The sequence below is a fragment of the Carcharhinus amblyrhynchos genome, chromosome 15, assembly GCF_965287045.1.
Source record: "Carcharhinus amblyrhynchos chromosome 15, sCarAmb.v2.hapA, whole genome shotgun sequence".
NCBI lineage: Eukaryota > Metazoa > Chordata > Chondrichthyes > Carcharhiniformes > Carcharhinidae > Carcharhinus > Carcharhinus amblyrhynchos.
Window position 1 is genome coordinate 35,482,141 of NC_137338.1, and position 24,869 is coordinate 35,507,009.

A 24,869-nucleotide genomic window follows, 5' to 3' on the forward strand; every position below is an offset into this window, starting at 1 on the left:
TGCCAAAGGTAGTAATAGAAATGGACACAATTTTGATTTTAAAAAGTGTTTGGACAGTTACATGGGTAAGATAGGTATAGAGGGATATGGGCTAAGTGCGGGTAATGGTGACTAATTATTAAACTGTTTCTTGATTTTCAGAAGGCGTTTGATAAGGTGCCGCACAAGAGGTTATTACAGAAGGTTAGGGGACATGGAGTTGTGGGTAGGGTGTTAGCGTGGATAGGGGATTGGCTGTCAAATAGGAGGCAGAGAGTGGGGGTCAATGGGTGCTATTCGGATTGGCGGTTGGTGACTAGTGGAGTGCCCCAGGGGTCGGTGCTGGGGCCTCAGCTATTTACCATTTATATAGATGACCTGGAGGAGGGAACCGAGTGTATGGTGTCGAAATTTGCTGATGACACCAAGATTGGTGGAATGGCAAATTGTGCAGAGGGTGTGGAAAGTCTGCAGAGGGATCTAGATAGGCTGGGCGAATGGGCCAGGAACTGGCAAATGGAATTTAATGTTGGCAAGTGTGAAGTTGTCCACTTTGGTAGGAATAATGGTAGGAAGGACTATTCCTAACATGGCGAAAAACTGCAGCATGCTACGGTGCAGAGGGACCTCGGGGTCCTTGTGCATGAGTCGCAAAAACCCAGCCTGCAGGTGCAGCAGGTGGTCAGGAAGGCGAATGGGATGCTGGCCTTCATAGCGAGGGGGATTGAATATAAAAGTAGGGGGGTCTTGCTGCAACTGTACAGCGCACTGGTGAGGCCGCAGCTGGAGTACTGTGTGCAGTTTTGGTCGCCGCACTTACGCAAGGATATTTTGGCCTTGGAGGGAGTGAACAGGAGGTTTAATAGGCTGATACTGGAGTTGAGGGGGTTGAGCTATGAGGAGAGGCTGAATAAACTAGGCTTGTACTCGTTAGAGTTTAGAAGAATGAGGGGAGATCTCATTGAGACATATAAGATGATGAATGGGATGGATAGGATAGAGGTGGAGAGGCTCTTCCCACTCAGAAAGGACAGTAGGACTAGAGGGCACAGCCTCAAGATAAAGGGGGGGCGGTTTAGAACGGAGTTGAGGAGGAACTTCTTCACTCAAAGGGTGGTGGATCTCTGGAATTCTCTGCCCGTTGAAGTGGTGGAGGCTGCCTCGCTAAATATATTTAAGACGTGGGTTGATAGGTTTTTGATAGGCAAGGGGATTAAGGGTTATGGGGAGAGGGCGGGAAAGTGGAACTGAGCCACGACAGATCAGCCATGATCTTACTGAATGGCGGGGCAGGCTCGAAGGGCTAGATGGCCTACTCCTGCTCCTATTTCTTATGTTCTTATGACTAACTTAATGGTTAAAAACAAAGGGGTGGCATAGACAAGTTGGGCCAAAGGGCCTGTTTCCATGCTGTCAACCTCTATGACTCTATGAGCTTCTAGTATTGTAACCCTCCCAGTACCCAGGAAGTTTGAAACATGACTTATTGAAATAAGTTTACAGTTCCCTTTAAACTAATACAATAAACTCCATTAGGGGTATTTTTGGCTTGTGTTACCACATCGCTTGGACAAAAATTATTTTGTGCACATATGAAACATTAAAATGTGCTATATATTAAATATACCACAGCTTGTTAAAAGTATTATCATCTCACATTTGAAGAAATCATTTCACATGCCCAAAAGCATTCATGTCGAATATGCATCTATGAATACACACACAAAATCATTTATATTCTAATCTGACATAAGAATGAAAGTGAAGTTAATAATTTTTCCCATGGGTTATTGTTAGAATAGGGAATTTTCTGCAATAAATCCTTGTTGAAGCAGAGTCCATGACTTGTTTTAATAAGGAATTAGATTGCTACTTAATCAACTGAATATGAGTGACTATCTTGAACAAGCAAGAGTGTGAAACTAAAGCAAGCATTTAGACATGAGGAGAAAAATATGTGATGGGTTGACTGGCCTTTTTCTGCATCATAACTTCCTATAATTCAATGATAAGCTTTAATGGAAATTACCAGGATCTTCTTCTTCAGCAAAAGCAACAATCTGGATCCCATCCATGTCATCTTCCTACATAGAAAATTTGCAAATCCATGTTACATTGAGGAATTGGTGGATATTTCTAAATGCTAAAAAAAACTTGCAGTTAGACAGTTGCTTTCACATCCTCAGTACATCCCAAAGTGCTTTACAGCCAAACCTTTCTTAAACATTGTCTCCTGCCAGCTCAAAATGGCTGCTGATACCTGTCTGCTCAGGTGCACTTGGTCGCATATGGAAAGAACCCTACGTTGTCATTTGCAATAGCCACAGAGTGCCAGGTGGAAGCTGTTCAATCAGTTTCTGAGCCCCAAGGCAGGTAGGCAGTGATGGCATGGCCTCCCTGCAATTTCTAGGGATCAGGATGGAGGGGGGAAGGAAGGCTTCTCATCCACTGGTGACGGTCACAATTCCGTTTCCAATTCCGTAACCTGTTTTTTCCGGCACAGCACAATTTAGTACCAACAGGGCAAGGAGATGATGGAATACGAGCTTAATTACGCACCATCCCTTCCACACCGTTGAGATATGGTGCTGTGACAAAATGGTCAATTGGAAGAAAGGTGCCTTCCCAAAAAAATGGAGAAAAAGGCATGAATAATGTAAATCAAATGGGATAAAAAAAACTGGGACCCCTGAGAAATCTGGCTGCCAGCATTGTAATATTTGTAATTCCAAGACTATTGATCACCATGCAAGCACCCTGCTGCATTTTGCCTCTATAAAGATGTCAGCCATGCGTGTAACTCTATATGCACAGTTATGCAGCAAACACAGCTGTTTTTGAAGTGCAGTCACTGTTGGTATGTTGACAGCAGCCAATTGGCACATAGCAAATTCCCACAAACAAGTAATCTGTTTTGCTGTAGGGATAAATATTAGTTTGGATAACTCCAAAGCTTTTTTTAAAGTTGAACAATGGGATCTTTTGCATTCACCTGATCAGGCAGGCAGGACAATATTGTAAATCTCAGATAAAAGATGATCTCCAACAATCCATTACTATGCCTTGATCCTGCACTAAACGTCAACCTGCATTACACATGCAAGTTATGCAAAGTCGCATAAACTCTATAGCTTGACTCAGAGGGAAGTGTGCTACCATTAGACCATATAAAATTACAACATTGTATCCTATGATACCTTCGAGTACATTCTGTGTCCTAATTTTCTTGAGATAGCCTGATTATCTGGTTTTCTCAATCTGCGGCTTTTACTTCATTCTGTCTAGTCGCCCTCTACGTTTGTTGTCTTATTCCTCAGTACTTGTCCTTTCTTTGTCATTGACAGAAATAAATTGATCTCTAAGTTTAACAATTACCCCCTATTGTCAATATCTGAAAAGGTAATTTCAAGTTTGTCTTACCCATGTTTCGAACACGTCCTCTGGACGCAATTTCCTGAGGGTTGATCTGAAAATAGAACAAACACATTTTGAATGTGCAAAAGACTGTCCAACCTACTTTTCCTTGCTTGCATTTGTCATGGCAGGTACTGTTTACTTTAGCTCATGTTCATAAACTGCCTCGCTATTAATTCAGCTGCTGACTTTGCACTCAGGGCCTCCCTCTGATGACATGGCCAAGAGAGAATAAAATAAATGACATTCTGCATGACCATTGCTAACAGCTAAATGACAATGACTCTTCCTTGGACTTCCAATCCTTTCTGTAGCTTCCCAGATTGGAAGCTCACGTAAGACAATCACAACAGCAAATTTGCAAGCTGACTTCAGTCGAGGCACTGTTACTTCAAAGGGAATCAAATTCACAAAACAACCATTTGTTTACTTACCTTTTATGTTCTTGAATAAATTCCACGATTTCTTCCTCTGAATGGGGTTTATCTGGAATAGTGACTGAGTCATCCATGAAAGGCTCATAAAAATCTACCTCATTCATCTTCAATGAGAGTTTCTTGGCCACCTACCCAGAAGAGATGCATCAGTGAATAAAATGATGAACATAAAGCAAAACTTATATACACATCTTATTTGACATGTCAGCTCAGATGGTGAGAAGTGACAAAATGTGTATTTCACAACAAACTAATATAAGCCTTCATAAAGCACCACAATGCAATTTGACAACAATGCCATACAAATCAATGTTTCTACATGTAAGCGAAGACCGGAATTCATAACACAATTACACAGCAGAAGTAAGGCACTCCAAAAAAGCGGTTAAGAATATTTTATTTTCACTTTGAACCACAGTTACATTTGTGTTATTGAACCATAAAATCCCTACAGTGTAGAAAGAGGCCATCCAGCCCATCAAGTCTGCACTGATTCTCTAAAACAGCATCCCACGCAGGCCTTCTTTTCTGTCCTACCTGCATAGCCCCTGCATTTACCATGGCTAATCCACTTAACCTTCACATCTTTGGACACTAAGGGGCAGTTTTCATAGAATCATAGAATCCTACAGTGCAGAAGGAGGCCATTTGGCCCATCAAATCTGTATCAACCACAATCCCACCCAGGACCTGTCCTTATAATTCCTTGCATTTACCCTAGCTAGTCCCCCTGACACTAAGGGGCAGTTTTAGCATGGCCATTCCACCTAACCCACGTATCTTTGGACTGTGGGAGGAAACCAGAGCACCCGGAGGAAATCCATGCAGGAGCGGGAAGAACATGCAAATTCCACTCAGACCCAAGGTTGGAGTCGAACCCAGGTCTCTGGTGCTGTAAGGCAGCATTGCTAACCATTGTGCTGTCTGAGATAGATTGCATTTTTAATATTTCAATTTAGAATTATGTTCACATGGATAACTTCACTTGATTCATTAGCACTTATAATGAGGTGCTGAGTAGGTAGATTTCAACATTAGATCATTGTTGTAAAGGCTGAATGCACTTTGAAACAAGGCAATGCAGGAACTTTGGAGGTTTTTCAAATATATTTTCCAGGTCAAGGCTGAGTGCAGTTTGAAACAAGGCAATGCATGAACCTTGGAGGGTTTTCAAATGTATTTTCCAGGTCAATGCTTACTTATTGACAAAGAAATACAAAGGCAGACACTGACATAAAAAGATAGAGGGAGACATGATAAAAGGAAGAAATAAATAGACACAATGAGATAGAACAAGAGAATTAAACGGATAAAAGGTGAAATGGCAGGCAATATGATGCAATACTAAACTCCCATAAATGAGACATTAAAGTTTAGAAAGATTCATGGTTTAAAGTGTACAATTTAACTGTTCCGAATATAATTAGTGACAATGGGTTATATTTTAGTTTTTCATCTGGATGAAATTTGTACTTTCTAACTGAATCTAATGGGAGTGATGAATCGAAAAGGTATATGTAATCAGTTGTTACAAATTGCTTTGCCTTTTGGCTTTGTTTTAAGCCAAAACACTGGTTGGCACAGTAAAAGCAGAATGCCATACACAACTTTTGTTAATTATTTCCTAAGTGTACACTGAACTCAAAACCAAGACAAGGCATTCTAACATCCCATGGAACAGCCAAATAATTAGAGACAAAGAAATCAGGAATGTACCTACAGAAGTAGGTCATGCAGCCTCTCAAGCTCATCTGCCATTCAATGAGTTCATGGCTCATGTGTATCCTAACGTTATCCAAGTGCCTGGTTTCCATAACCCTTTATACCCTTGGCCAGCGAAATCTATTGATCTAATAGAGTCATAGAGTCGTACAGCCCAGAAAAGGCACTTGGGCCTATCGAGTCTGCACTGACAATAATTACCACTAAAGCCATGCTAATCCCATTTTCCAGTACTTGGCCCATATCCTTGCATGTTATGATATTTCAAGTGCTCATCCAAATACTTTTTAAAGGTCGTGAAGCTTTCTGCCTCCATTGCCTTACCAGGCAGTGCATTCCAGATTCTCACCACCGTCAAAGTAATTTTTTTTCTCAAATCCCCTCTGAATTTCCTGCCCCTTCCCAAAAACTATGCCCCCTCACGATTGATTCCTCAATCAAAAGGAACAACTGCTTCCTATTCACCCTGTCCATACCCCTCAGAATCATATACACCTCAATTATGTCCCCACTCCCCTCCCCTCAGCCTCTGCTCTAAAGAAAACAATCCAAGCCTATCCAGCTCAAATGCTCCATCCCAGGCAACATCCCAGTGCATCTCCTCTCTACCCCTTCTAATGCAATCACATCCTTCTTATGTGAGGTAGCCAGAACTGCACACAGTACTCCAGCTATGACCTAACTAATGTTCTATACAACTCCAACATAACCTCCTTGTTCTTATATTAATTGCATTAGCATTTACTACTTTTTATAGAAAAGCTCCACATTTCTACCGTCTTTCCAGTGAAGAAGTGTTTCTTGACATCTCCCTGAATGGTCTAGTTTTGATTTTAAAGCTATATCTCCTTATACTGTTGGCTGCCAAACAACCGGAAAAAAGTTCGTCTCCATCTATTATGCTGATTGCTTTCGAAATGCTAAAAATCTGAAATTACTCATAACCATGTACACTCCAGGAAATACAAGCCTAATTTATGTAATCCGTCATTAGCATTAAACTGTTAAACTGTTGCTAACGTTGTGGTGAATCTGGGCTTCACCCTTTCCAAGGCCAACGTTTCCTTACAAGCTGCTCAGCACTGTACACAGTACTCCAAACGTGCCCTAACCAAGGCTTTGAATAGATGTACTGTTCAAAGATGTACTACATAAACTTCTTCCCTCTTATACTCCAGCCATCTGATTATAAAGGTTAACGATTTAGCAGCCATTTCTGATTTTGTTTTGTATCTGACCACTACATTTTAGTCATCTGCATGCATGAATCCTAAATCTCTTTGGGACTCTACTGATCCCAGATTTTCACCATTTAGATATTACTGGATCTATCTTTTCCTGTCCAAAATGAATGAACTCACAATTACCTGCATGAATATTATCTACCACAGCTTTGCCCACTCATCTACTTTATCAATGGTTCTTTATAATTTTATGCTGCTGTCTACACAACTTACTGTACTGACTTTAACAAGGTCTACCAGGTGGACCTGTTAGAATATGAGCTCCCTGATTGAGGCAGTTATAGCTGTCCAATCTGAGAGCAATGCAGAGGTTATATAAGGTGGAGTGTCAAGGCTATGAGCATTCAGGTTGTATATTTTGTTCCGAGAAGTACCTGTTTGAGCATCAATAACACTTGTAAATAAATCTGGATTTGGTGAAGGGACACCAGCCTTGTGGGAGTTATGTCACTTACTGGTCACCAATTTTTATGCCAGTAACAAATATGGGTATAGGCTCTCTATTTGGTATCTATGTCATTAATAAATGTACTGAGTTAAGACCTGAGCACAGATCTTTGTGGGACACCACTAATCACCTCTTTGCAATTCCAGTACCTACAAAGCAGTTGTGCATGAAATGCTCCCCCTAGTGTCCTGGCACAAATAAATGCAGTGTATCCTTATTCTCGCTCTTCCATTGCCTATCAAATCTCCTAACTTGGTCAATAATGTGCCTTCAATTCTATGAGCTTCAATTCAAGCTCTAATTACTCACCCCTTTATTAAAAGTCGCAAAGAACCTGATATAAGGGTGAAAGTGCTCTGCTGCATCTTCAAAAGCTTTGTAATCTGCATTAGGAAGAGAAAACAATGAAAAGGAAGAATAAAAGATAGAAATGGAGATGAGAATACTCTGTATCCTTTAAAAAGAATGATTATGTAAGATTATTCACTGGCTCAAATTTCCTCAGGGAATAAAGGATTTCCTCAGGGTTAAAGGGATGTCAGGGGGGGCGGGGGTGGGGTGGGGTGATATCTTCATGTAAATTCTGGCATGTGCCAGCCTGGAACCTCTGCCATTAACCTGCTTTTGTTCGTGGAATCAGGAGGACCACTCATTACCATAGCACCATCAGGTACTCATACGATTGGAATGTATCTCAGGTACTCCCAATGGTAGAAAGGCATCGTAATCCATTGACTCTTCCAACATACTCTTGACTGGTCTCTCCTCATCTACTCCCCAAAATTCTGCTGCTCACAGCAAGTCCCATTCAATTATCACCCCTGTTCTCAATGACGCACATCAATGTCATGTTTTTAAAATTCTCATTCTTGTTTTCAAATTCTTCCATACCCTCACCCCTTCCTACATCTTAAACCTCCTCCAGCCCCACAACCCTTCAAGATATCTGCACCCTCCTAATTCTGGCCTCTTGTGTGTCCACTTATTTTAAATCGGTCCATACCTGGTGGCCATGCCTTCCCTTACATAGGCCCTAAATTCTGGAATTGCCTCCCTGCCTCTCTACTGCACCTTCCCTTTTCAAAACACTCCTCAAATCTATCTCTATGATCACGTTTTTGGTCATCTGACCTAATATCTTCTTATGTGGTTAGGTTTTATATAATACTTCTATATACTTATTATATAATTATATAATAATTACTTACGGGGCGAAAAACTGCAGCAGACGACGGTGCAGAGGGACCTCGGGGTCCTTGTGCATGAGTCACAAAAACCCAGCCTGCAGGTGCAGCAGGTTGTCAGGAAGGCGAATGGGATGCTGGCCTTCATAGCGAGGGGGATTGAATATAAAAGTAGGGAGGTCTTGCTGCAGCTGTATAGGGCATTGGTGAGGCTGCAGCTGGAGTACTGCGTGCAGTTTTGGTCGCCGCACTTACGCAAGGATATTTTGGCCTTGGAGGGAGTGCAGAGGAGGTTTACTAGGCTGATACCGGAGTTGAAGGGGTTGAGCTATGAGGAGAGGCTGAATAAACTAGGCTTGTACTCGTTAGAGTTTAGAAGAATGAGGGGAGATCTCATTGAGACGTATAAGATGATGAATGGGATGGATAGGATAGAGGTGGAGAGGCTCTTCCCGCTCAGAAAGGACAGTAGGACTAGGGGGCACAGCCTCAAGATAAAGGGGGGGGGGAGCGGTTTAGAACGGAGTTGAGGAGGAACTTCTTCACTCAAAGGGTGGTGAATCTCTGGAATTCTCTGCCCATTGAAGTGGTGGAGGCTGCCTCGCTAAATATTTTTAAGACGCGGGTTGATGTGTTTTTGATAAGCAAGGGGATTAAGGGTTATGGGGAGAGGGCGGGAATGTGGAACTGAGACATGACAGATCAGCCATGATCTTATTGAATGGCGGGGCAGGCTCGAAGGGCTGGATGGCCTACTCCTGCTCCTATTTCTTATGTTCTTATGTTCTTCTACGAAATACCTTGGGCAGTTTTATTACATTAAAGTTGTTTTATAAATATAAGCTGTTGATGTCTGTCATAACTTGCCAAATTCGATGAGCTATGAGACAGTGTGCTCTCCTTTGCTGGATATAAGAGAAAGGCATTCTGAGGAGCCACAATGTTAAAGGGGTAGGGCTGCTGTGGGGAGCGGTGGGGGCGGGGGGATAAGCTGTTTTGACTTTTTTTAGAAATAAAATTGTTCCTTTGGAGCCCGGGTTGTGATCTTGTTTTGAGTCCTCAGGTAGGGCCTATTTCTGCCACTTGGCAACTTCCTGCAACTAGTCTCACTGCTGGCTAGAAAACTGGGAAATCCTGAATAACAGGCTATTAGCATAGCCTCCCCTCTACATCAAAACTTTGTTTCAGGAAGATCATAGGATCATAGAATCCTACAGTGCAGAGGGAGCCCATTCAGACAATCAAGTCTGTACCAGCCACAATCTTACACAGGTCCTATCCCCATGCATTTACCCAAGCTAGACACTCCTGACACTAAGAGGCAATTGAGTAAGGCCAATCCACCTAACCCGCACATCTTTGGAGATGGGTGCTCTGCCACCACAGGCAATTTTAAGAACTTCCAGGAAAGCTGAGACTTTGAATATCTTAGTGCGACTGCTGTATTTGATGGTTCAGTTGATCTGTGTTTGATTATGTTAATCTGTTCACTAAGAACATAAGAACATAAGAAATAGGAGCAGGAGTAGGCCATCCAGCCCTTCGAGCCTGCCCCGCCATTCAATAAGATCATGGCTGATCTGTCGCTGCTCAGTTCCACTTTCCCGCCCTCTCCCCATAACCCTTAATCCCCTCTCCTATCAAAAACCCATCAACCTGCGTCTTAAAAATATTGAGCGAGGCAGCCTCCACCACTTCAACGGGCAGAGAATTCCAGAGATTCACCACCCTTTGAGTGAAGAAGTTCCTCTTCAACTCCGTTCTAAACCGCCCCCCTTTTATCTTGAGGCTGTGCCCCCTAGTCCTACTGTCCTTTCTGAGCGGGAAGAGCCTCTCCACCTCTATCCTATCCATCCCATTCACCATCTTATACGTCTCAATGAGATCTCCCCTCATTCTTCTAAACTCTAACGAGTACAAGCCTAGTTTATTCAGCCTCTCCTCATAGCTCAACCCCTTCAACTCCGGTATCAGCCTAGTAAACCTCCTGTTCACTCCCTCCAAGGCCAAAATATCTTTGCGCAGGTGCGGCGCCCAAAACTGCACACAGTACTCCAGCTGCGGCCTCACCAATGCCCTATACAGCTGCAGCAAGACCTCCCTACTTTTATATTCAATCCCCCTCGCTATGAAGGCCAGCATCCCATTCGCCTTCCTGACCACCTGCTGCACCTGCAAGCTGGGTTTTTGCAACTCATGCACAAGGACCCCGAGGTCCCTCTGCACCGTCGCCTGCTGTAGTTTTTCGCCCCGTAAGTAATAGTCCTTCCTACCATTCTTCCTACCAAAGTGGACCACCTCACACTTGCCAACATTAAATTCCATTTGCCATTTCCTGGCCCATTCGCCCAGCCTATCTAGATCCTTCTGTAGACTCTCCACACCCTCCGCACAATTTGCCGTTCCCCCAATCTTGGTGTCATCAGCAAATTTCGACACCCTACACTCGGTTCCCTCCTCCAGATCATCTATATAAATGGTAAAAAGCTGAGGCCCCAGCACCGACCCCTGGGGCACTCCACTAGTCACCATCCGCCAATCCGAATAGCACCCGCTGACCCCCACTCTCTGCCTCCTATTTGACAAAACTATATTCACTATGCTTAAATGCTTTGGCCTATGGTTGCAGCTAGACAGCTTAAGTAACTGACACCATTAAGCAGATTCCAGAATCTGGGCTGAGACCAAGGGTGTGAAAATCTTGTAACTGTTGATATATTTTGAAGTACTGTAAATAAATCTCAATACCAGTTTCATCTCTGCATTGCTTTGAGATAAATCAGTTGTATAATTTATACAGCAAACTGGCAAAGGCATAACAACCACCCTAAGCTTTAGCCCTTACAAGAGCTTTCTGCTGAATCTATGTCCAAAGTAGAGTGCAGTAAATGTTGTTGCCAGATTGTCTGTAATATATATAATGTGTTTCCTTACTTCTATTTTCATCTCAGTTGTTGATTCTAAATTATTGTGGTCTCAAAAATCTTTCACAACCAGGAACAATGAATATTAACTTGAAATACATAAGGATCATAGATTTATTTGAGAAAATATATTCATAAATTGAATTCAAGTTATCAGAGTCACATTTTACAAACTGCTTTTAAAAAGAATAACAGTATATTTTCATTAGCCATAAAATGTTAGCTTTAATCTCATCAAAGTGTCGCAAATTGCTGTTATATTTTCTTAGACATCTCTTGAGGGAATCACGTAAATTATCACAGTTAAAACTCCTCCTTTATCTGTCTTTGTGGGATTGCCTAAGTAATCCAAGCTGATAATGAATGAAATGTTATGTGCTACAAAAAGACAAGCTATCAAATAACTTGCAGCTGCTTAATATGTCAGCAGTGAACATTTCCCCAATTTCAAGTATCCATACAATTGGATTTTGCTTCTATTTCAAAGTCAGAGAGCCAGTCCAATCAAAACCCAGAATTTGTTGCCCATCCCTAATTGCCCTTGAGAAGGTCATGGTGAGCTGTCTTCCTGAACTGCTGCAGTCCCTAGTGGATAGGTACACACTAAGCTCTGTTACGGAGACAGTTTCAAGGTTTTCACCCAGTGACAGTGAAGGAACAGCAATAGAGTTCCAAGTCAGGATGGTGTATGCCTTGGAAGGGAACTTGCAGATTAAGGTTTTTCTATATATCTACTGCCTTGTCCTTCTAGATGGTAGAGTTCACTGGTTTGGAAGGTGCTGTCAAAAGAGGCTTGGAAGTTGCTGTCATGCATCTTATAGATGGTAAATATTGCTGCTACTGTACATCAATAGTGGAAGGAATAAATGTTTAAGGGATTGGATAGCAGCCTGCTTTGTCCTGGATGATATTGAACTTCTCAACTGTTGTTGTAGCTGCACTCATCAGGCAGGTAGAGAGTATCTTTACTTGGGCCTTGTAGATGGTAGGTAGGCTTTGAGAAGTCAGGAGGTGTGTTACTCACTGCAGAATTTCCAGCCTTTGACCTGCTCTTGCAGACACACATTTACATGGCTGGTTTAGTTAAGATCCTGGTTAACAATAACCCCCAGAATGCTGATGACGCAGATTCAGCAATAGTAATGCCATTGAATGTTAAGGGGCAATGTTTAGCTGCTTTAGATGTTGGAAAGGGTCATCGCCTGTTATTTGTGTGGCACAGATGTTACTTCTCACTTATCAGTTCAAGTCTGAATATTGTCTAGGTCTTGCAGTACACAGGACCGGTTCCATATTTGAGGAACTGCGAATGATACTGAGCACTACAGATCAGCAGCTAACATCCCCATTTCTGACCTTACGAGGGAGGGAAGATGATTGATGAAGCAGCCAAAGAAGTTGGGCCTTGGGCACTACCCTGAGGACAGGCTGGGGTGTATTCTTTGCAACAGCGGAGTTTGCGGGAGAATCAATAGAGATTTATAAAATTATGAGGGGATTAGATAGAGTGGCTAAGTTAGCAGAGAGGGGGCTAGGCTTTAAAATAATTAGCAAAAGGATTAGAGGTGAATTGAGGAGCGATCTTTTTCTCAAAGAGTGGTGACTGTCGTTACTTTTAAAAGTAGTCAGATATGTATTTGAAGTGTTGTAACACGCAAAGCAGCAGACCAAGAGTTGGAAAGATTAGTCTGAATAGCTCTTTTTTGGCCAGAACAGACAAGGTAAAATAAACTCCTTCCACATTTCCATGATTCTTTGTATGTTTTTATTTATCTATTGAAGATTTTCTGAGGTTACATCTTCCACACTTACAGCTAAATTTCCAAAGTGATGGCTTTCCGTCTAAAGGGTGACACAACAGGCTGGAGATTAGGATTGGTGTTAACATCTTCTTTGCTGTCCACAGCCTATTTATCTCATTGTGTACATTCTTTACATTTTTTACGTGGCTGGGCATGTAAGACAATTTAAATGGGGTACCTCAGAGTCGTAGGCTGGAACTCTACCATCTCACCCACGATGGAATTGGTGCGGGCAAGGGTCCAACAACAGAAATCTCTTAACCTCGAGCAGGAATTTCAGGTCTCGCCCAAGCGAGGCTGTAAAATCCTGCCCATAGAGTCATACAACACAGAAAGAGACCTTCCAGCTCACTGTGTTTAAGCTGGTCATCAAACACCTATCTATTCTTGTCCATTATCCAGCACTTGGTCCGTAGCCCTGTATGCTATGGCATTTCAAGTGCTTGTCTAACTGCTTCTTACATTTTGTGAGGGTTCCCACCTTTGCCATCCTTTCAGACAGTGAGTTCCAGATTCCCATCACCCTCTGGGTGAGAAAGCTTTTCCTCAAATCCCCTCCAAATCTTCTGCCTTTGACCTTAAGTCTATGCCTCCTGGTTACTGACCCATCTACTAAGGGGAAAAGTTTTTTCCCTACCTATGCCCTTCATAATTTTGTACACCTCTATCAGGACCCTTCCTCAGTCTTCTCTGCTTGAAGGAGAACAACTCTAGCCTTTTCTTCATAGCTGAGATACTCCAGCCCAGGCAATATCCTGGTGAATCTCCTTTGCACCCTTTCTAATGCAATCACATCTTTCCTACGGTGTGGCGACCAGAACTGTACACAGAACTCTAGATGTGGCAGATCCATCATAATCTCCCTGCTCTTATATTCTATGCCTTGGCTAATAAAGGCAAGTATCCCATATTCTCTTTTAACCACCTTATCTCCTGTCCTGCTGCCTTTAGGAACCTATGAACATGCACCTCAAGATCTCTCTGGTCCTTCCTAGCATCCTACAGTTCATTGTGTATTCACTTGCCTGTTAGTCCTCCCAAACTACATCACCTCATATTTTTCAGGATTAAATTCTATTTGCCACTTTTATGCCAATCTGACCATTCCGTCTACATCATTCTGCATTCTAAGGCTTTCCTCCTCATTATTTACCACACCACCAATGTGTTATCTGTGAACTTACTGATCATACTCCCCATATTCATATCTAGATCATTAATGTACCCTACAAACAGCAAGGGGTACAGCACTGATCCCTGCGGTATACCACAGGACACAGGCTTTGACTGCCTCCTGTCACTAATCCAATTTTGGATCCAATTTGCCAAATTGCACTGGATCCCATGGGCTCTTACCTTCCTGATCAGTCTCCCATGTAAGACCTTGTCAAACGCCTTACTGCAGACTACATCAACTGCACTGCTCTCATCTACACACCCAGGCACCTCTTCAAAAAATTCAATTAAAATTTGTTAGGCATGATCTCCATCTAACAAAGCCATGCTGACTACCCCTGATTAATCCTTGCCTCTCCCTTTTGAACAGCCTATGCAGTATCCTCATGATTGTTATGCAAGTTGCACAGTTCAGAGGGAACATTGGTGATGACTCACGTTCAGAAACTTCACTTTTAAAGTATCCAATCAATTTGATCACTTCATCAGTTCTTTCAAAAGACCGAACTTCCGCCCGAGATTCAATGATTTCCACTGGGTCTTCTGTCACCTATTGGCAATAGAAAAGTTCTGACATTAAGTTCCTTGTTAAGCAATATTATATTTTCTGCATAAAAAACATTGTTCATTAAGTTATTCTGAACTAATTATAGCTGTATTTGGATATCACTTGTCCATAATGTTGGTTTTTACTACATCAGTGCAGTAAGAGTTTCTTTTTGTTGTTTTTGTAACTCTTCCACTTTGGTGAATATTGTAAAGTTCTGCAAGGATCTCCAGGCAACCCAACAATCTGACATTCTGAGACGTGAGCATTTCTTCCTGGGCTGTAGCTACCTTTATAACAGCTGATAGGTAATTAATCCTATACTGCAGGAGAATTTTATCATAGGATCCCTACTGAGCAGAAGAAGGCCTTTTGGACTATTGAGTCTACACTTACTCTCTGAAAGACCATCGTACGCAGGACCTCCACCTTATGCCCATAACACCATGCATTTAATCTGCTAATCCCCCCTAACCTAAACACTTTTGGACACTAAGGGACAATTTAGCATGGCCAATCCATCTAACCCGCACATCTTTGGAGTGCGGGAGGAAATCGAACACCGAGAGGAAACCAAAAGAGAAAATGCTGGGAGATTCCAGTATCTGCAGTAATTTATTTTTTTTCACCAAGAAGAAACCCACACAGACATGGGGAGAATGTGCAAACTCCACACAGAGGGTCACCCAAAGCCAGAATCAAACCCACATCCCGGGCGCTGTGAGGCAGCAGTGCTAACCGTTGTGCCATCGTGCTGCCCTGGGATCACACAATCCATACAATTGACTGGTGGGTGGGGGGGCAGGAGGCACTGGATACAGATATCCATCCTACTGGATGGGATCCAGAATTCAGAAGCAGACTTCCAATCTCTACTGTTAACTATAATTTACTGTATTTTTGCAAACCCTCTTTCACTGTGCCAGAAAAGATGGTAGAATATTCTTAATGATGTAGCTGATGGGCAAGGAACCTCAAACCTGAGATTGTTAGAGGCATTTCCAGTTGAAATAACATTTACCCACTGTTCCTAGTCCTGCATCAGTTTGATGAAAATGGGGAAATAATGCTTTTTTATGTCAATAAATTGAACGTCTTTGCTCTTTGGGGAAGAAGCATCTTGGGAGAGAGCAGCAGTGAGTAGCAGCAGAGGGTAACTGAAGGAAGAAGCATCACACATTGTGGGGGAATCATCAGTTAAGTTGCATATAGAACTTTATACTGCTGGCTGCTTCAGAACACACTAATCTTGCATTAAGGGATTGAATCATGTATTAAGCCTCTTATTTCAAGGATAATCTAATTAAGGTTTGAGGATATCTATAAGAACATAAGAACATAAGAAATAGGAGCAGGAGTGGGCCATCTAGCCCTTCGAGCCTGCCCCGCCATTCAATAAGATCATGGCTGATCTGTCGTGGCTCAGTTCCACTTTCCCGCCCTCTCCCCATAACCCTTAATCCCCTCTCTTATCAAAAACCCATCAACCCGCGTCTTAAAAATATTTAGCGAGGCAGCCTCCACCACTTCAACGGGCAGAGAATTCCAGAGATTCACCACCCTTTGAGTGAAGAAGTTCCTCCTCAACTCCGTTCTAAACCGCCCCCCCTTTATCTTGAGGCTGTGCCCCCTAGTCCTACTGTCTTTTTTGAGCGGGAAGCGTCTCTCCACCTCTATCCTATCCATCCCATTCACCATCTTATACGTCTCAATGAGATCTCCCCTCATTCTTCTAAACTCTAACGAGTACAAGCCTAGTTTATTCAGTCTCTCCTCATAGCTCAACCCCCTCAACTCCAGTATCAGCCTAGTAAACCTCCTCTGCACTCCCTCCAAGGCCAAAATATCTTTGCGCAGGTGCTGCGCCCAAAACCGCACACAGTACTCCAGCTGCGGCCTCACCAATGCCCTATCCAGCTGCAGCAAGACCTCCCTACTTTTATATTCAAAATGTATGGCATTCAGCATTTCTATCTGCCATCATATCATGTTCCACGCTTTTCAGTCATCTGTTCTTCAATTTTCAATCCTCAATGTAGCTTGTAACTCTCAGTCAAGTATATATAATGAGGACAAGTGTAAGATTTTTTCTAAGTACGAGTGCATGTCCTCATTATGTATACTTGGCTGAGAGCCCAGACTCAGGAAAAGGACTATCTCAGCAGGGGATTCTGTCTTGACAAATGGATGAATTGTTAACTTTGCTTCATTAATAGCTAAGTGTTTATAATAACTTGTTCTTTCTGTGGTCTCTTTTGTCAATGATTCAATGTTTAATTGGACAAGATTAAAAGGTGTGAAGTGTTTGAAGCCTCTGTTACTGATACTTTAATCTTTCTGATAGGTGCTTCTAAAGGGTTGTAGGAACAGCAGTTTCTTTTTTCTCTGTATATTACAGTTTTGGTTATATAGTTTTGCATTCAATGTAGCTTACATTAGCTAAGGCGGCAATTGGATGCCACAATTGGTCTCACGTTCTGAAATGAGGAGCAGAAAAATCAATATTAGTCCTGATTGATATCCAATGTCTTCTGTTGGAAAGTGTATGAATGGATGTCAGGTGAGGAAAAATTGGACTCAGCTAGTAATGTTCTACATGGTCGAGTAGCTGCTAATACTAAAATGCACACATGAAAAATGACTACTTGGGCATGTTAGCAAATCTGCCACAACATATGCTTCAATAAAATTGACAAAACCAAACATGTTTAATTATTTGAAAATAATGAAAGGTACTGCTGTTAACAAAATTTGTTCTACTTACATCCAGAAGAAATGCTACTAGGACTTCAGGTGAGAGCTCGCCGTCATACTCAATCAGATGATCATCTTTAAAAATATATACACTCCCGATTTCTATCAGACCTGTGAAAAATGGGGACTGTAAGTGAAACTGAATGTAATCTAAAAAGTGTACATTATGCTGAAGCACTTTAGAATCCCAATGAAATGAACATCACAGAGAATAAAATCACCTTTGCCATGAACCTTTACTGTTTAGCTTTGAGTGGCATTGATGTTTTTATAAGCAGCTGCCATTCATTTGTAGATATTAATCACATTCTACTGTTGTTCAAATTTAATATTAATTATAATGATTTTATAGCTTCTACAACAAAATTCTGGTTATGAAATTGGGCACCATAATCCCCCAAGGTCCATAAATTGTGAGAGTCATGCTTCCAGCCATGTCCGGTGAAGTCTATACAGTGTGACACTTTGGAAAGTGTGCTAGTGTGGGCATGGGTGTGGATGAACTGGGAGAGGTCGGATTGTGCTATCGAACTACCATTCCAATTGACTTGATGCACATTGTGGAAACTCGCACTATGCAGATCCAGAGTATGCCTCTGCTGATCACTATCAGCTTAACATGTCACACACTGGAAAGGGTACTAGTGAAGGCATGTTATGCATGAGCTGAAGGAGGTCCAATTGTGAAATCAAACTACCGTTCTAGCTGATTTGACACTTATTGTGGAAACTTGCACTGTGCAGAACCAGGGTATGCTTCTGCTGATCCATTGTCAGCTAAACATGCGTTCACTTGCATAAGGGGGTTCCCACTAGTGCTATTAAATGGAACAGGCTGCAACATGAGAGGGCATGATATACTTTTGACATAATTCTGCTGTGACAAGGTTTGTGGATTTAATTTGGGCCAGAATTCTCCAATGTCGTGCGCCCCGTCACCGCTGCCAATGAGAATAGAGAATTTGACAATCAACCAAATCTCCATTTACTACAGCGGGACCAGAGAATTACAGCTACATGTGAGGTCAGAGAATTCCAGCCTTGATATTATGACTTGATTTTGTGGGACTTTCGGTGAGCTACTGCATACATTTAGGGAGGGCAGGGTATGTGCCAAATGAGGTAGATTTCAAACAAATATAGAGCTTAAGATTAGGCATCCATGAGGTGCTACTATGGACCATCAGCAGCAACAGAATTGTACTTAGTCACAATTGGAATCAGCATATCCTTTGCACTTGGCAAAGGCCAATGTTGGGAGGGAAAATGGCATTGAAACTGCCGGCAGCAATGGCAGCTTTCCCTGCCATATGGCCTGGTGCTTGGAAAAAATTTCAAGTGACAAGTCCCGTGATGTATTGCTGATGTGACAACTTCTATTCACCCATCCTGCTAGCCACTTAATCAGCTGAGAATCAGGGCACTAGAGACAGCAATGAAGTTCACCCCTACATCTCCCTGAAACTGCCCAGGCATTGCTACCTGGCACTTCCCCCTTTCAGTGCACAGGCGTTCCCCACAAGGAACAGTGTCCAGGTAGTGACTGAACATGACTCTCTCCCCCCTGAGTGTTACACTCACCTGAGCCCCCCTGGGAAATCTGCTTGCCAGGTGCATGCCTTGGGATATCAGTTATGATTCATGCCACTCTGTTATCATGTCAATGTAGATGGATTTTCTGACTGTGGGAAAATGATTCAGGCATAGGAGCCTGATAATTATATGTCAATATACTTAAATTATGTTTACCACATTGAAGTCAGGAAATATACCCTGTCAGTGACGAGGGAGGGGGGGAAAGACAATCACGTCATGCGTTCGTGCCAACTTAAAATGTGACTTTGCAGTTCCCTCAGTATTTTCCATTCTTATTACCAAACCTGCCAATTCAAACAGAAGCAGAAAATCCCAGCCCATGAATATGGAGAAGTAAAACTGGAAAATAAGGAAATGGCGAACGAACCGAATAGATATCTTGCATCTTCACTGTAGACGATACAAATAATATCCCAGAAATAATTGTGAGACAGAAAGTGAAAGGGAGGGAAGAACTTAAAACAATTATAATCACTGAGAAGAGAGTACCGAGAAAATTACTAAAACTGAAAGCTGACAAGTCTACAGGTCCTGATGGACTCCATGTTAGGGTCTTAGGCAAAGTGGCTGTTGAGATAGTAGATACATTGGTTTTAATTTTTCAAAATCCCTTCAATTCTGAAATGGCCCATCACATTGAAGATAGTGAATGTGTCACTCAATTCAAGAAAAAAAGTGAGACAGAGAGCAAGAAACCACAGGCCAGTTAGCTCAATGTTTGACATAGGGAAAACGCTGGAATCAATTACTAAGTAGGAATGAGGCACTCGCAAAACCTCAGTGCAATCAGGCAGAGTCAGCACAATTTTGTTTAAAGGAAATCATTTTTGATTAATTTATTGGAGTTCTTTGAGGAAGTAACAAGTAATGTGAATAAAGGGGAACCTGGAGATGTGCTGTACATCCAGAAGACATTTGACAAGGTACCACATCAAAGATTGCAACTCAAACTAAGAGCCTATGATATATATTAGCATGAAAGCATGGCTATATTAGCATGGCTAGTTAACAGGAAACAAAGAGTAGTGATAAATTGGTCATTTTCAAGTTGGCAAGACGTGACAAACGAAGTGCCAGAAGGATCAATGCTAGAGCCTCAACATTTACAATTTATATCAATGATTTGGATGAAGGGACCAAATATATGGTTACTAAACTTTCAGATGATACAACGATAGGTCAGGACATAGGTTGTGAAGAGAAGTTTGCAAAGAGATACAAATAGGTTAAATGAGTGGGCAAAAAAGTTGGCAAATGTGGACTTGTTTACTTTGTCTGGAACAGTAAAAAAGCAGCGTATTATATAAATGGAGACAGATCGCAGAACTCAGGTACAGAGGGATCTGGGTGTCCTTGTTCATGAATCGCAGAAAGTTAGTAAACAGGTTCAGCAAGTAATTAGGAAAGCAAATAAAATGTAATTTATTGTGAGGGGAATGGAATTTAAAAATAGAGATGCTTTGTTCCAGTTGTACAGACTGTTGGTGATTCCACGTCTAGACTACTGTGCAGAGTCTGGATCTCCTTATTTAATAAAGGATATAAATGTATTTAGAAGCTGTTCAGAGAAGGCCCACTCAATTGATACCTGGGAATGGGGTGAGGGAGGGGGAATTATCTTAAGAAGAAAAGTTGAACAGGCTGGGCCTGTATCCATTAGAGTATAGAAGGTGAGGTAATCTTACTGAAACATATAAAATGCTGAGTGGCCTTGACAGGTTGAATGTTAAGAGGATGTTTCCCTTTGTAGGAGAACTCGAGGACATAACTGAAAAATAAGGGGTCTCCCATATAAGACATGGATAAGGAGACATGTTTCTTCTCAGAGGCTCACTTCCCCAGAGAGTAATGGAGGCAGGGTCTTTGAATATTTTTAAGGCAGGGGTAGATAGGTTTTTGACTGACATAGAGGTTAGAGGTTATCGGGTGATAGGTGGGAGTTTATCAATTTCCCAGAGTTCTTTAAGGAGTAACATGTGCTGTGGATAAAGAGGAGCCTGTAGACATATAATAGGGCTGTATTTTACCATTTTGATTCTAAGTGCTGGGTGGACTTAAAACTGGGAGTGTTTCAGATCAGCCTTTTAGACTCATTCTGAGGCACCTGCATACCCACACTGGCTGCAAAAATATCAGCGAGTCTGAACCTTGCTGCAGAAGCCTGTGGGTGGGGCTTAATGTGCCCAAAACCCTGCAGCTCCAATCAGTGCCTCCAACTGCACATGCGCAGAAAACAAAGATAGAATGCTACTCCCCTGTGACAACCCTCCCAGGCCAGATAATGCTTTCCCCTGGCCCCCCATTATAATGCGCCATTCCCACAATATTACTGACACCCTCCAACCCTCACCACCCAAACCGATCGCTGGCCCCTTCCCCCTCCTCCCCCCCCCCCCCCCCCCCCCGGCTACTGATCTCAGGTAGAGTTGCACTGGACACCACCACCACCCACCCACCCCCCCACTGATCTCAGATAGAGTGGCAGTGGACTCTACTTTCCCTTCATTGATCTCAGGCAGATTGGCAGCAGACTCCCCTTACCCCCTACTGATTGCAGGCAGAGACCAGTTAGACACTAAGCACCTCCCTCCTCACTAAGTGGAGTGCCTGAATTGGACTTCTATGGAGCATGTCTGTTTTGTGCCGATTCTGGATGGGCAAAAGTGGTGGTAAAGGAGGAAATACTAGTAAAGTTGGGTGTGCAGCCCACTAAGTCAATTCAAAAGCATTCAAATGCTTTTAAATGGCTGATGTCCATTTTGGGCGCGGTCTCAATCATGGCCATATTTGGTCCTTGGTAAAGGAGGAACCAGTGCAAAAGCGGGCGCAGATCGTGCTACTCACCTCACAGCTGATTTTACCAAGTTTTCAAAAATGGACGCAACGCGAGGTCAAATTGGGCCCACTGTATTCAGATTCCCAGAAAGCACTTGATAAGGTGCCACATCAAAGATTATTGTGGAAAATAAAAGCTCATGGTGTAGGGGGTAACATATTAGCCTGGATAGGAGATTGGTTAGCTGGCAGAAAACAGAGATCCGATTTTACCACAAGTGCCGAGTCTGGGCGTAGTTTGACTCAGAAATCTGCTTTCAGGTGCCTCCATATGCTTTCAGCCATTTCCAGTCCGATTCGCACTGTGGATGGGGTGCAGCATTGCTGGAATGATTGGAGCTCTGAACTGCACACACGCAATTAGAAAAAAACATGAAAAAGCGCGCCCATGTTTGATTGCTCCTGGGCTGCAGAAAGCAGAGAATGCAACCTGAGAGCAAAAAGGAGGAGGGTATATCTCAGGGGGGGGGAGCGCAGTGATGTGTGTAGGTAGTGGGGGGGAGGATAAGGGGGATACACACACATCACTGTCCCCCCTTATCCACCCCCCACTACCCAGACCGATCACACCTCTGCCCCCCCACCCCCCACCAATTGCCTGCAGAGTGGCAGCGGAACCCCCTGCCTCCCCCACCAGAGATCCATCTGACCTGCCTCTCTTCTCCTCCCCCCCAACCAGACTGCGATCTGACCTCACTCCCCTCCTTCCCCCCCGCCAACCAGACTGCGATCTGACCTCATTCCTCTCCTTCCCCCACAGACAACGATCTGACCTCAGTCCTCTCCTCCCCCGCAACAAGAGAATGATCTGACCCGCCTCCATCCCCACCCCCACCACTGACCTGAGTCAGAGAGCCGTTGGAAACGATGAAGGCCCTCTTCAGAGGCTGGAGCACCCGACTCAGACTTTTATTTAGCAGGTCTGTAATGGCGCAGTCCCAGATCAGCGAACACGGCAGTAAAGGGAGAAATGCTGATAGAGTTGGGCGGGCAGTTCATTAATTCAATTTAAATACATTCAAATGCATTTAAATTGAATTAAATCATTGTTGCGCCCAATTTGGGCACAGAACGGATTCGCGTAATTTGCGGCTCTCACTAAAGTTGCGATCTGCTCGGACTCGGGTGCAGATTGCGATAAAGGCCTCACACCCAATTCTACCTCGATTTCGTGCCCGAAAACAGGCGCAAATTGTTGGTAAAATCGGGCCCAGGCAGTATGCATAAATGGGTCTTTGTCTGATTGACAGAATGTGATGAATGGAGTCCCAAAGGAGTCTATGCTAGGACCTCAGCATTTTACAACTTACATCGTTAACTTAAATGAGGGGAGCGAAGGCATGGAAGCTAAAGTTACAAACAGCACAAAGATAGGAAGGAAAGTATATTGTGAAAAAGACATAAGGACTTTGCAGATGGATAGATTGAGTTGGCAAAAAATTGGCAGATGGACAATAATGTGGGAGAATATGAAGTTCTTCACTTTGGCAAGAAGAATACAAAAACTTGGCATTACTTAAATGGGGAATGACCTAGAATTTTGAGGCATTGAGGGATCTAAGTGTTTTGGTGCATTAGTCACAAAAAGTTAGAATGAATGTGCAATAAGTAATCAAGAATTCTAATGGAATGTTATCTGCTATTATGAGAAAAATTGAACATAAAACTAAGGATTATGCTTCACTTATACAGGACATTGGTGAGACCACATCTCAAATACTGCGTACAGTTTGGGCCTCCTTATTTAAGGAAAGATGTAAATGCGTTACAGGTAGTTCAGAGGATATTTACTTGATTGATATTTGGAATGAGTGGATTGTTTTATGTGGATAGGTTGGACAAGCTGGGCTGTTTCTACTGGAGTTCAGAAGAGTGAGGAGTGACTTGATTGAAGTATATAAGATCCTGTACAGTTTTGACAACTTAGACATGGAAAGGATGTTTCCTCTCGTGGCTGAGTCCAGAAATAGGGGGCACTGTTTTAAAATTAGGTGTTGCCCTTGTAGAACAAAGATGAGAATTTTTTCCTCTCAGAGAATTGTGAGACTTTGGAACTCTCTGCCTCAGAAAGCAATGGAAGTGAGGTTTGATTTGATTTGATTTATTATTGTCACATGTGTTGGGATACAGAGATATTGTTTCTTGTACTCTATACAGGCGAGGCATGCCTTTCATAGAGTATGTAATGGAGAAGGGAAGGAGAGGGTGCAAGTATAGTGTTACAGTCATGGCTAGGGTGTAGAGAAAGATTTTTTAATGTAAGAAGTCTGATGGCAGCAGAGAAGAAGCTGTACTTGAGTCCATTGGTATGTAATCTCAGACTTTTGTATCTTTTTCCTAATGGAAGGTGGAAGACAGTATGTCCAGGGATGTGTGGGGTCCTTGATTATGCTGACTGCTTTTCCGAGGCAGTGGGACATGTACACGGAGTTAATGGATGGGAGACTGATTTGCGTGATGGCCTAGGCTACATTCATAACCCTTAACAGTTTCTTGTGATCTTGGTCAGAGCAGGAGCCATACCAAGCTGTGATACATCCAAAAAAGATGCTTTATATGGTGCATCTGTAAAAGTTGGTGAGAGGCACAGAGGACATGCCAAATTTCCTTAGCCTCCTGAGAAAATAGTGATGTAGGTGGACTTTCTTAACTATGGCATCAGTGTGGAGGGATCAGAACAGGTTGCTGGTGGACACCTAGAAACTTGAAACTCTCGACCAGTTCCACTTCAGCATCGTTGATGTAGACAGGGACATGTCCTCCACTCTGCTTTCTGAAGTTGATGACTACCTCCTTCATTTTACTGA

The 24,869-nt window shown here is 42.7% G+C and overlaps 1 protein-coding gene across 4 annotated transcripts in view; it reads right to left on the reverse strand.

Annotated features, from left to right (window-relative positions):
* Positions 1 to 24,869, reverse strand: part of LOC145353239 (calsequestrin-2-like) — a 53,354-nt gene that overhangs the window by 22,620 nt on the left and 5,865 nt on the right. For all 4 annotated transcript variants that reach the window (XM_080203793.1, XM_080203791.1, XM_080203792.1 and 1 more), the window contains 6 exons: positions 17,642 to 17,742; positions 14,769 to 14,880; positions 7,554 to 7,627; positions 3,828 to 3,958; positions 3,400 to 3,445; positions 2,009 to 2,063 (listed from right to left, as the gene is read on the reverse strand). In XM_080203793.1, the coding sequence (XP_080059919.1) occupies positions 2,009 to 2,063; positions 3,400 to 3,445; positions 3,828 to 3,958; positions 7,554 to 7,627; positions 14,769 to 14,880; positions 17,642 to 17,742 (519 nt within the window). The remainder of the gene's footprint in view (positions 1 to 2,008; positions 2,064 to 3,399; positions 3,446 to 3,827; positions 3,959 to 7,553; positions 7,628 to 14,768; positions 14,881 to 17,641; positions 17,743 to 24,869) is intronic.